Source organism: Phlebotomus argentipes, unplaced genomic scaffold, assembly GCF_947086385.1.
Source record: "Phlebotomus argentipes unplaced genomic scaffold, Phlebotomus argentipes genome assembly contig_15, whole genome shotgun sequence".
Lineage (NCBI taxonomy): Eukaryota > Metazoa > Arthropoda > Insecta > Diptera > Psychodidae > Phlebotomus > Phlebotomus argentipes.
In genome coordinates, this window is record NW_026776181.1 from 4,436,457 (window position 1) to 4,449,597 (window position 13,141).

At 42.4% G+C, this 13,141-nt stretch overlaps 1 protein-coding gene across 3 annotated transcripts; it reads left to right on the plus strand.

Annotated features, from left to right (window-relative positions):
• Positions 1–1,632: 1,632 nt before the first annotated feature.
• LOC132262621 (protein timeless) lies at positions 1,633–11,775 on the plus strand. 3 transcript variants are annotated; one of them, XM_059761936.1, is made up of 15 exons: positions 1,633–1,919; positions 4,054–4,322; positions 4,903–5,661; positions 5,716–5,897; positions 6,736–7,040; positions 7,100–7,241; positions 7,300–7,811; positions 7,866–8,064; positions 8,136–8,576; positions 8,634–8,811; positions 8,879–9,079; positions 9,142–9,277; positions 9,375–9,458; positions 10,272–10,472; positions 10,528–11,775. In XM_059761936.1, the coding sequence occupies exons 2-15, from the start codon at positions 4,226–4,228 to the stop codon at positions 10,619–10,621; spliced, it is 3,531 nt and encodes a 1,176-aa protein (XP_059617919.1). In that variant the 5' UTR covers positions 1,633–1,919; positions 4,054–4,225; the 3' UTR covers positions 10,622–11,775. The 3 variants fall into 3 exon arrangements, 2 of the variants coding, with proteins under 2 accessions (XP_059617919.1, XP_059617920.1); XM_059761937.1 differs by having other exon boundaries at positions 1,634–1,919; positions 4,903–5,665; positions 5,735–5,897; XR_009468462.1 differs by lacking the exon at positions 10,528–11,775 and having other exon boundaries at positions 9,375–9,570; positions 10,272–10,378.
• Positions 11,776–13,141: the final 1,366 nt, after the last annotated feature.

Genomic DNA, 13,141 nt, shown 5'->3' on the forward strand with positions numbered 1-13,141 from the left:
TTCCACTCACGTTTGCCCATTTTCGAGCTCGGAGCGAAGAGTGTGGGGGAAAAGGGTGGAAAATTTCAGGCATGAGATTGCTATTCATGGCAATTTAGCACATTTATTGTCACTTCGACTCCTGCTATCGATCTATTTTCAGTCAATGCAAGATGCTTTCCAATTTCCCAGCACAACCACGAGACCCGAGGAGTGGGAGAAGGGCTGCGAGAGTGGCCTCAATGTGAGAAATTCAATAGTCAGGCTCGGATCACATTTAATGTGGGTGTCGGCAGAGTATGCGAATGATGAGAAATTCCCATCGGGCGCGCCCTCAGCGCCAGATTGAGAGTGTCTGCCAGGCCGGGTGGAAAAAAAGTGTACAAGACACATTGGAGACTATTTTGGGATTGTGGCAGGTGAAGTGGCTTTTTTGTGGGAGAGTCGAGAAACACCTGTTGGCGACAGATTCTCTGCACCCTTCACTGATTAACCTTCACATTCACTCGCAAGACAAAAACATCCCTATTTTGGAGGGAAAAAGTATTCCATTTCGGTTCAGCATTTACACGTTTATTTATAGATTTTTAGTCAGTCTCAAATTGCAATTTCTCTTTACAGTTTACATCATTTACTGATGATTCACTACTTCTCGCAAAGCATTCGCATTGTTTGATCCTGATGGATGCAAATTGAAAGAGAGACGGGAGGATTGTTTCCAGGAAACTGATGCAATTCAGTGATTCAGTCATGAATAAACTGAATAGAGATAAAAGGATTTACAATTTAAAGCTAATTTTAATAGATTCCAAAGGGCTTTGTAATCAGATGAGCTTAAGGCAAAATTTAATTAAAAATGAGAAAAACATGCGAAGCAGCTTTAAAATCAGTAAATTTATTGACTACTTTGGACACATTTCTTGGTTAAAACCTTTGAAATCTTCTATAAAAATCGCTGCATGAGCAACAAAAAATGGAAGCATTAGAGGCCCTACTTATCTTCTTATCGTCTCATGAAACTGTAATTAAGAAGCAAGATTTTGCAGGCGTCAGCATAATTGAGAAATAAAAAGAAAATTATATAATTTTTTTTTTTAATAAAAGCGGTTGGGTTTCTAAAAAGAAAATATACCTGTGCCGTTATCGTTTTTCGTTTCCTGTCTTTATTCAAAAATTCTAAGCCTTATTGAAAATCCAGCTTCCGTCATTAACATTAAATGTAAAGCAAAATCATAATCAAAACAGACATCAAACGCAGGTTCAGATGTGAAGTTAGAAAAATATATTATTCCCTCTAATGTAGACGAAGAGTTTTGGAATTAATAACAAAACATCCTTTCATTAAGTCCCTTTCCCACCAGCATAAATGCATGTGCGGAATCTGAAACTGAACCGATAAATGTGAGCTTAATTGATAGGAGTTTACCTTTGACCTTAAGTGGAAACAGCGGAAAATCGAAGGAATACAATGTGAATCTGCACCTCAAGTTGCCCGGAAAAGCGGTTTGGGTGCAGGTGAAAGGTTGAATTTGTTGACAGATAAAATTTAATAATAAGCATCACGTTGATTTTCCACGTGATTTTCCTGTTCGGTGGAAAAACGAAACACTCTCGCACGCTTTCGCGGGAAGTTCAGCTTCAGAACATCGTACGAGTCAGAATGCCTCAACTTGGCTTTTCATTCTGGTGGTGATTCTCGAGCTGTGCAGTTATGAATTGATTTAGCGCAGGATTTATCTTTTGTGCATTTTCAAGAAGAAACATAATAACAATTATAATTGTAAAACATATTCAGTGATTGAGAGTGAAATTAAATGTTCTGACAATTATGATTGTGCAGAATAATTTGAAGATTTAAGAAAAGTGAAGACATTCGGTGATCGTGACAACAGACTTGTGACGCGAAGTTAAGAATTTTCTGCGTCACTATCACTTAATTGGTGAGAATCATATCAATTTATATATCTTCTCACGTGTGCAACTGAATAATTACATGAGTTGTTTAGAAACCAAACATATGCCAATTGTGCAAAATTAAACGGAAAATTCCGTCTTACGTGCCACGAAAAGTATTTGCATTCCTTTATCTATTTGGCCTCCTTTTGTGATTCAATCACTTATCCTGCGGCTGTTTGATTCACGTAAAAAACACAAAACAAAACTTGTATCGCTGTTATTGAAAAAACAATTCCTAGACTTTGTAAATCACATTTATATCTGCAAAAATATATTTTTCTTAGACAATTTCATTCATATAATTTCCTCCTTGTCGACTTTACATTTCGTCCGCCGTCAAAAACTCCGTGGCTCAGGATTTGCACATGTTATCAAGAGACATTCACGTTGCTTTTGTACGGATGATTGCATGAAAATTGCCTTTTTGAGCACGAACTTCGCGTTACAGGAAGACTGACAAAACGTTTTGTCAATTCCAAAACGTGAAAAGTTTTCAACCTCGATTTCCACTGCGATTCTACTCTTCTCATACGTCATCAACGAATTTCCAATTACCCCACGCTAAACAATTAGCGTAATGTAACAAAGGTTATTCAACAAATTTTCTATGTCGAGTGGGTGGCAAGCAGAGAAACAAATAATCTAAATTTACGGACTTTCTTCGCGACTTTCCAACCCACGCTCATTTCCATCCCTCCCGCAAAGGGTGCAAACCTTATTTCTGTTGCATTGTGCATAACTTTTTTGTCCCACAAGAAGTTTCACAAAGTCTGTATTTCTATTTTTTCCCTGCAGAACAATTACAAGGAAACTTTTCAATTGAAATTAGAAATAAAGTTCTGTTTTTATGAAAATAAAAGAAAAAATTTCCTTTTATACAAAAATGGAAAATGCAAAAATAGGGAAAAAGTTCTATAAGAGTTCTTCGTCAATTTTCTTATGCAATTTCCATTAATACATTTTTAATGCTTGACTGAAAATATCACATCATAACAAACCAAATAAAGCTGTAAACTTTTCATTGTTTACTTCTTATTATTATGGTAATAGAAATTATCTAACTTGTGAAACAATTTAAGTAAAAGAATAGAGTGCATTGATCTGGAATTCTTCAGAAACTTGCTTTAAATGCATATTTTCCTCATTGTTTTGAGATGCTATACGAATTTTAATGCATAATATTAATTAAACGAATTCATAGTGAGATAATGCAAATATAATTTATCCAAATAAATACAGTGATTCCAAATAAAAAAAAAAACCACCTGAGGCTCTGAAACATATCGATATCCCGCGAATTCCCAGGTGAAGTTAGAGGTCTAAATTTTTCCACCAATCTTCCATAATTAATGACTAATTATCATGCTGAATTTGAAGATGTTTAAAACAAATCCGTTGATGTCTGATTCTAGATCAGACCAGAAGAAATGGATTTCATGACATGAAACTTCTGTGCAAGTTCCACAATTTAGAGCTTTACCACTACCTGCAAGAGTTGTTTTAAATAAGGGGTTTTAAATTTTCCACAATTTTTCCCTTTAATGCTTCGATGATCAATTTTCTGATTATTATTTCTATTTCTATACGAAATATATATAAACATATAAAACATAGAATATTCTAGTTTGAGAATATTCAATGATTTTGGTGTCGAATTCTTGGATAAATTAACACGTATTTTGTTTTTCTACCTCTTTAAATTGTAGAAGTGAGCTTTAATGCATTTCAGCGAATGCAGAGAATTAATGAAAAGTCAATCAATCAAGATTTCAATTCAATGCTCATCAAAGAGTAATTCCCAGGAAACACACATTATTAGTAGAATAATAATACCTACAGCTACTGAGGACTCTGCTGAAGTGGAGGAAAGTCATCTGGCTAATTCAGTGCCCCTCTAGAGAGCTCCGCATCTCGCTCAGTAGAGTTTGCTATGAAGGCGGTCGCGTGTCTGAACCCGTGACTGATACCAATGGTTCAATGGCACAATTTCAATCACTTCGTGCAGTCATACAGCAGCGCACCGAGTTCTCTGTGATTCTGCCAACGCGTGCTCTCGGTGGATCACAGCAGAATGCACCACTTGTTTTGGCAATGTGATCAGTGCGGCTCTCATTGCAGGTAAACCGCCAGGAGCCACGTTCGCCTGGGACACTCATGCGAAGCGGAGACGGCCCAGATCTCAGCTCACCGTCCATGATTCCTAGGGAAATTGCTCCAGTGAGGAAATGCCACTTGCAGACGCCGACTGCCAATTTTGTTCGCTCCACGGTAGACAGTGAAGAGAGTCGCGATGGAGTGGTTGCTGGCGAATCCGCAGATCCACAGCATCTTCGCCTCGCTTGGCGCGATGCACGGCGACACTTACGAGGCCAGTGAGAATTGCCTCGGTGAGTACCAGTCGCAGCCAGTCCCAGTCATGATATGCAATCGTGCTCATTCAATGCTAAGCAGCTGCACTCAGAAGAAAACCCCGACTAGAGCTTAACATCCGAGGTTTAATTGGACTTTATGCATATATGATGTTTGAGAATTTGTATTCAATCACAACTGAAGTTTGCATGCGTTGTTGTTGCGAGGCATCGGAAATTCGCACTATCTTCCCCTACTTTGATGTTTTGCTGATTAATTTGAGTGCAGCCAAATGCTGCACTTTATCATCTGCTACAGTCCAATGCGTATCAATGACGGCATTCATGCCAATTGATCTCGCGTATTTAGCGATGTCGCAACGCACGAGGCGCGAAACCCTCTAAACTCCAACGTGCAGATTAATTTTAGTCTCACTTTCACACAATAATGTTTCGTGTACGCGAGAAGCCGTACAATTCGCACTTTGCGGACCTTTCTAGCCCATTTCAATAATGTATGTAAGTGAATTTGAATGAGAGACGAAAATGCCTCCATTTTCCATGTAATTGAACATGCGGAATTTAGTTTATTGATTACACGCCTTCCCATTGTGTGCAGAACTCCTTGGAGAAATCAACTATAAGCTATCGATTGAGGATCACACACTGAGGACTTTCAGGCGAGCCATTGGCTTCAGCCAGTGCATCAAGAAGGATATCATTCCACTGCTGCTTAATGTGAAAGATGAGAAGCTCATTGAGGCCACGATTAGGATTCTGGTCAATCTCACGGTGCCCGTGGAGTGTTTGCTGCCCATGGAGATGATGAGTCGCACCGATGTTGGGCGTCACACCATCTTCGAGCTGAACAAGCTGTTGGTGCAGAGCAAGGAGGCCTTCACGGACAGCAAAGCCACCAAGGCGGTGCTGGACTACATGCGCAGCATCCTCGAGCGGGAGGGAAAGCTGAGTGTGGAGCAGTGCGACGGGATCAACAACTGTCTGCTTTTGCTGCGGAATATTCTGCACATCCCAGAGCCGCAGAAGGAGCACCACGGCAGCCATCACGGCGGGACGTCCATGCAGAACCAGATAGTGTGGAATCTGTTCACGCAGAGCGTGGACAAGCTCCTCATCCACCTGATGTCGTGCCCACAGCGAGCGTACTGGGGCGTGACGATGGTGCAGGTGATTGCGCTCATGTACAAGGATCAGCACGTCGGCACGCTGCAGAAGCTGCTCAGCATCTGGTTCGAGTCGTCCATATCCGAGAGCTCGGATGACAATGAGTCCAACACGTCACCGCCAAAGCAGTGCTCAGGCGACTCCAGCCCGATGCTCACCTCCGATCCCACTTCCGACTCCTCGGACAATGGAGGCGAGTGACTCATTGATTGTCAACGTGAGAGCAATGATAATTTATAAACCGAAGACTTTGTGATCGCAGGCAGTAGCAAGATGGTCCACGAGGAGAGACGCAACTCCACCACTGTGCAGGAGACCTCGGACTCCTCCATGCAGGAGTCGCCGCAGTTCTGTCGCATGGAATCCATGCGCAGCAAGACGAAGCAGCCCCATCCCAAGCCGGCGTTCAGCTTCACGGGCGAGAAACAGGTAGGTGGCACTCCGAACTCCTGGCCCAGTGCTGGTGATCACACCTCTCTTCACAGCAATTAGTGCGCCTCAATTGTCTCGCCTCTAATAATCTCTCGAATCACGATTCTGCGCTGCGCAAAAATGTGTGGGAAGGTAATTCAATTAACTATGGAGCTCGTGGAAGGCGCATTTTTTCAAATGTCAGCATATCGAGTGCTTCGAAAATCCATTCTTACTGGGAGACGAACTTTGCAGTCGTGCTCTTGATTCTGTACTCTGGCTTCGGAAATGATGTCAATGATGGGCTTTAATGTCTCAATAGGTGTTGCCCAGAAGTTTAGCACGAATTAGCCTTTTGATTTAATGTGTTTATTTTCTTCGCTCGCGATGAGGAACGCAGATTACATGAGTATGTGTCGGAAATCGACAATAGTTGCAGTATGTTCCAAAATATTGAAATACCCTTTGAACGTGGCCAGAAGTGTGCATTTTCCTAAGACCATTGCAGCTTATAAAACACCTTTAAGTTGTCAAAGATTTTCCAGTGCGAATTAAATGTAAAAATGCAAGAACAACTTTATCACAAATCCATGGCTTTAAATAAAAAGATCTAATTTTCCATATAGACATAAGTTTGCACTTTTGTAAGACAGTCACTATTTGAAGGAATGTCTAATAAAATCTCAATTCATGTGATTCCAATCAGATGAAAGTGGTTTTGGAACATATTGTGGTAAATAAATGTAGAAAATTCCTTTAAGGGTTGGAATTCTCAGGTGTTTCTGACCACACGCTAGGACTTCGTATTGCTCCACTTGCCTCTATTCCGGTCATTTGATAATTTTTTCCATTCAAGGCTATTGGTCCGCAACAAGGACCATCCCAGAAGGTAGGTTCAGGTGCAGGCAATGCTCAGAACACCGCAGGGCCCTCCTCACAGTCGGAGTCCGACTGTGGCTACGGCACTCAGGACCAGCACGAGTCCATCTCTACGTCCAGCAACGAGGACGAGACGCCACAGCAGAAGCCGGTGCACCAGAAGCCGCCATGCAATCAGAAGCAGCGATACAATGCGGCCAACAAGCAGAGGAGTGCCGCAACGGTGCAGGACAAGAAGGAGTTGCGCAGGAAGAAGCTCGTGAAGCGCAGCAGGAGCAACATGTAAGTCATGGAGATATTTAGAATGATTGGTGGCCTGACAGATTGCTATTCGCTTGCAGAATCAACATGAAAGGACTGCTCTATCACACGCCTACTGACGAGGACATCTCCAACATACTGAAGGAGTTCACAGTGGACTTTCTCTTGAAGGGATACGGTTGTCTGGTGCAAGAACTCCACGCACAACTCCTGACTGATTTGGTAAGGACACGCGGCTCTGAACCAGAATCTCTTACCAAACGCTGTCGTTTTATTGCAGCAAGTGCAGATCGATACATCCCACTTCTTCTGGCTAGTCACGTACTTCCTGCGCTTTGCTGCCCAATTGGAATTGGATCTTGAGCACATCCACTCCGTGCTGTCCTTTGAGATTGTCAGCTATCTGACTTACGAGGGGGTGAGTTTATGTGAACAACTAGATTTGGCTACCAAGCAGCAAAGCCCAGATCTCAAACCATGCCTTCGACGGATGCATCTCGTAGTCACAGCCATAAGAGAGTTCCTGCAGGCTCTTGAGACATACAAGAAGGTCAGCCATCTCAATGACGAGGACAAGGAGCACCTGAAGTTCCTGCAGTTGCAAATTGGCGCCACGGAGGATCTCAAGTGCCTCTTCATGCTGCTGCTGGGGCGCTTCAATCCGGAGTTGCAGAGCAAGCAGTATCTCACGGACCTGATTGTCACCAATCACATTCTTCTGCTGCTGCTGGAGGGCGTTGCGAAATTCCCGGAACACAAAGGCAGCACCAAGATGCTGGAACACATCAAACAGTGAGTGGTGAGAATCAATCTCTCTGAGTGACACTAATGATGCCGCCTTGGCAGGTTCGCCACCGTGGAGATCATGCATCACTACGGACTGCTGCTGGAGGACTTTCGTGATAATGGGGAGTGTGTGAATGACTGCATTTTCACCATGATGCACCACATTGGTGGGGATTTGGGACAGGTGGCCACACTCTTTCAGCCGATCATTCTCAAGACGTACACCCAAATCTGGGAGACGGACTACGAGTTGTGTGATGTAAGCCCGAAATTTTCGCATCAACCCAAAATGAAGATTCGTGATTATGATTTTTCCTGTCTCCTTCGCAGGACTGGTCCGATTTGATTGAATACGTAATCCACAAGTTTGTCAACACACCCCAGCAACCACCTCTCGAGCTGCCCAATCCGTCGTTCAGTCTTGAGCCCGGACAGAATGGAGAAACCGTGGCGGCTTCTGTATGGACTAAAGAAGAGATCGACACTCTCTACTGGTACTACTTGCAGAGCAAAAAGTCCAGCGATGTCATAGGCAGCATTCTCAGGCAGTTCCAAGACAATGGCACTCGCCACAAGACGCGCATTGACATCATTCAGCAGCTTCTGCAGCAGGACATAATCACTCTGCTGGAGTTTGATGATTTCATGAAGGCGGAAGACGCGCACTATGAGCGAGATATAAAGACACCGGGAGCTTCCATCAGCACTGCTGAGAGTGGGATTGAACTGAAGGACAGTGTCACGCCGACAAAGGCCACAGATGATATTCAGGTGGGATAGACAAGGAGTCGCTATCTTCGAATATGTGTGACTGGGATTCTTCCTCAGGTGCTTCGTGATCGTCTCTACAAAGAGAACAAAGGGAAGTTTGTTCTGTGGCTGCAGAAGGTTCTCGTTGAGTGTTGCTTCATCAAGTTGTGCATAAGTCAGGGCAAAGTCACATCCAAAGACATCACCGTGGAGTCAGAGGTGAAGACAATGGAGCCCGTTCCGCATCACTGCATTTGTAAGTTGTGCGCCAGACAAGGCACAAGAGAAGTCATTCTAAATGTGGTCTTTTGATGCACTTGCAGTGAAGAAGCAGTCCATCCCTGTGGTGCCGTGGACAGGAGAACAATGCGCTGTGCTGCTGTATCAACCCTTTATGCTGCTCTTGCACAAATTGGGCTTCCACTTGCCCGTGGATGCGGGAAAGTTGTTCATTCGCATCCCAGAGTTCTGGACGGCTGACATTCTCTACAGCATTGCTGAGAAATTGGGCCCAATCGATAAATGTACATCAATGTCGTGTGAGAAAATTGACTTGGTGAGCGATGCTAATCAGACAGTCTTTCAGGTCTGCTGAAGTTCGATGTGAATCAATTGAAGGGATCACAGTGTGACAGCCACTTTAGCGCGAAACAGGATGGCCTGCAGACCTCCAGTGAACACTTCGCCATTCCTGGACTGAAGCAAACCAGCTCCATCATTAGGTAAGGCCAATTGACACTGCTTCTATTGCCCAACACTGCCTTTTGCAGGGAATGCGATCTCGAGGGTGTGATAGCACAGTTCAACTTTCAATTTTAGATTCACACCTGAGCCCACATCGACGCCTTCTCTGCCCAATTGGCTGCAGATCGTCATGCAGAGCAAGAGTGCGCTCGATCAGAGGTATGATAAGAATAGATTTTAACTGGCAAAAGGTCGATTTCGCCGGATTTCTCACCGCAATATTCCAATAAAGTATCGCCACAATCGTACAGATATCACGATTAGTCAGAAGGTCTGTCTTGTTACCCTTTTTTCTGCATATTGTTAATTAATTTAGCTGATTAGGGCCGTATTACTTTCAAAATCGATCGCCTTGCATATGCAATCGCCTTGAAAGCGACACTACACTCATTTATATGGCTTATAAATTGCCTCTGCATCACAGAGATGGGCTGTTATATAAATGGTGCTTTAGGAATGGGGAGAGAAGGTGTTTCTTTTGCACGCTTTTCACGTCAATAACACTTTACCATTCATCTCTAGCCAGATCTTTTGACTTCTTCCTCACCACTTTTACGAGGTGATTAACTCGTCATTTTGCATAAAATATACTGGCACTGTCGCTTTTGCCAATTTTTATTCCCACCATTAACTGATGAAAGTACTAAATTTTAATTAAATCAATGGTATTGTTAGAATTTATAGCCATTCTAGTCTATAAATCAAATGGGGGAAAAGTAAGCATTTCCACTCGTGAATGACTTTTTATAGTGCAAATTTATACACGTAAAAGTCACTAAACGCTACCTTAAATATTTTACCCGATAGCTAATTTTTTTTAACATCTTACGATTGTTTGTTAGAGGAGAAAAAATCAATCAAATATTAACCATTCCTAATAGCGTGGGATCATTTGTTAAATCACCACAATCGATCATGTTAACTGCCCATTCTTTGGCAGCATATTATGTGTTGGACGCTTTTCTTCCCCAGTTCCGATACTGATGTCTCCATTCACGCCGGCCTTCCGAGTCCCACAGCGGAACGAGTAGCCAAGACGGGCATCTTTGGGGGCTCTCCGGAGACCCTCCTCGTGGAAGTGGTGCACTTGAGCGACAAGGACGACAGCGAGAAGCTCAACGACGACTCCCAGTCCACAGTTTGCAATGCCTCCGTCCAGGAGGACGTGGCCAGGTGAGTTTCGCAGCGTCTCACTCGCAGTCACAACTCACAGTCTTGCTCTTGACAGCAACTGCGACACTGCGTCCGTGGCGTCCAATCTCACGCGAATGTACGTGAGTGATGAAGACGAGAAGCCAGACATCAGACCGCGACCGCTCTAGCTCACCGTTAAGATACTATGCTATATGTAGTTCAGAGTATATGTTATTTTATATGGATAATCAGCTACAATTAAGGCCACACTGTCGCCAATTATTTATCAATTGTTATAAAATGCACTTGGGCTCTTGCCGGGGGTGAATTTTGACAATTCCCCCATATTTATGCATTCTACGGATTTATATAGTAACATATAATTGTCGTCATGCTGGACATTGTCAACAGTTTTGTCAATTTTGCTATCTATTTACCATATTATTTATGAATGATGCACGGTTCACTGGACTTACAAACTCCGCGAACGGAGAAACAGGCTGAGAAAGTACAATAGTTTGAAGTCTCATGATTTTAACACACGCCTAATAGTGATATTCCATCCAGAAAATATTCATGACAAAAAGAGAGTTTCAGGAACATTTTCCACCTTCCACTCGACAAAACCTCCTCCCGGCGCAGCTTTGCCATTAAATAAGCCATATATGTAGAGGATCTAATTTCTCGCACGTACAGATGCGTGTGTGAGATAATGCTGATTAATATCATTTCGGTGACTTCATAAATCAACATAATCGGTAGTATAGGTTTGAATAGCGTCATAAATACACAGGTTCACAACACAATGTCCAATGAGTTTTGCCTCTCAATATCTCAACATTGCATTTTGCTGGTCTACTTTTTATGGGCGACAGAGAAGGAAAAGTGAAGAAAATATTAACTTTAAGGTCATATTGTGTTTTTAAGTTTATGATGGTAACAAAGCGATATTACATTCTCTCTCTCACAACAAATATACTCTTGATTTCATTCATTTTTGTTAAGTGCCAACCATTGTGGACGAAATTTCCTGATCGCGCCTAAAATGAATTTATAGGGAAAATTTGCTGGAACAAAGTATTAAAATCACTTCCATCCGATACCAAAGGAAGGATGGAATGATGTGTTTGTGGAGACCAACTCTTATGCCAAAATAAATAAATAAATAAATTGTTTGTTTAGAGAAATCACATGATGTATGTATTTTATGATGGATGTTTTTTGCTTATAGTTTTCAGTGAGGAAACACGCGAAAACAAACCCAAAAAAGAGAAATTCATATGTAGAACAATTAAAAAAATATTATGTATTTTTTGAAAAATAAAAGACATTTGCAATATAAGATGACGTCTTGCGAAATTTGCTCCTCCTTTGCACACATACTCTGGATATTGAGTCATCAATATGAGACTTGATATAAGATGTGAAATAGGAAAGTGCAAAAGAGAAGAAAGAGAGTGATTGAGGCGTTTCACCTGCGAGCAATTCTGATTGAAATCTCTTGCAAGATCAAAAGCACGGAATTTCACGGCTCTTCCACTCAGATAATAGAGAGGCTAAATGATCTGGCTTCTCGCGATCGAAACACACAAAACGAGTATCATAGCCAGATGTTCGGTATCAAAGAGAGAGAAAAACACTGTCCGCGTATCATCAAAACATTTCACATGTCCTTTTCCATATAGTTTTACTCTTGACTTCTGTGTTCCTTCATCAACCGGTGATATCTCTCAAACTTGCTTTCAAAGTACAACCTTCGCAAAAATCGCATGTGTCGTGAGCGGCTCTACAAATAAATAGAATTTTGGACTTTCTTCACCTGCGCAAAAAGGTTACGTAACGACAAAACTGCTTCCTTTCCATCAGTGGCGTGTCGCTCATTGCGGAAAAAAGGTGCAAATCAATTGATGTATGGAGTTCACCTTCTTCGTCGTGTGTCCATTGTCTGCGGTGAGAGAAAAGCTAAATTGAGTGTATTTAGCGTTGAGCCCTGACGAATGCCAAGCGCTATCTTAATAAATGGATTCAGCAATTTTATTAGACGCCACGAGCACGATCTCCAGCATGCAAATCTCGCCAATTGATCACTTTGTCTTGTACTGTTTCTCTCTCTCCCAATCGGACTTGTGGTACGAAATCCAAATATGGTTCAGCGTTTTTTGCACCTGCTGTGGAAAACCGGTGAATTGTGCAATTTTTTGTTATTAATTTATTGCATATTTGTTATTTTAATTTACATGGCGAATATTGGGTCTTCTGAGCGCGTTTGCAAGTTCACACAATGAATTGATGGGAATTGCAAGCCCCTCGTGATCGTATTTGTCATAATTTCATGCAATACAGAATGGCACAATTAATAGTCTGCGCAGTGGCGATAATGAACGCTAAATGAAACCGCATTTAATGACTTGTCCATGGCACTTTGGAAAGTCATTAGGAGAAATGTCCAGAGACACGGATAATGCCGCAGAAAATGCATTTCGCATAAATGGAATTTAGCACAGATTTATTGATCGAAAATATGAGGCACAACCTCACGTGAAAGCGCTCTGTCCTCATGAGCTTTTGCTCCCCACACACCAAATCGAGTTTCTGCCTTTTTTCCGCCGCGCTTTTTTCCAACCAAGATCTCTCGGCGTCCCATTTGCCGGTGGCCGATGAAATGGCCTGGAAAGACATATCGCTGGGGCGCTGCTCTGAAACTTATG

Excerpts from the sequence above, each read along its gene's own strand:
- LOC132262621 (XM_059761936.1), top strand. The coding sequence starts at position 4,226 with ATGGAGTGGTTGCTGGCGAATCCGCAGATCCACAGCATCTTCGCCTCG. Across the intron at positions 4,323-4,902 it reads GGCCAGTGAGAATTGCCTCG|AACTCCTTGGAGAAATCAAC; the intron begins GTGAGTACCAGT and ends CATTGTGTGCAG. Across the intron at positions 5,662-5,715 it reads CGACTCCTCGGACAATGGAG|ACTTTGTGATCGCAGGCAGT; the intron begins GCGAGTGACTCA and ends TATAAACCGAAG.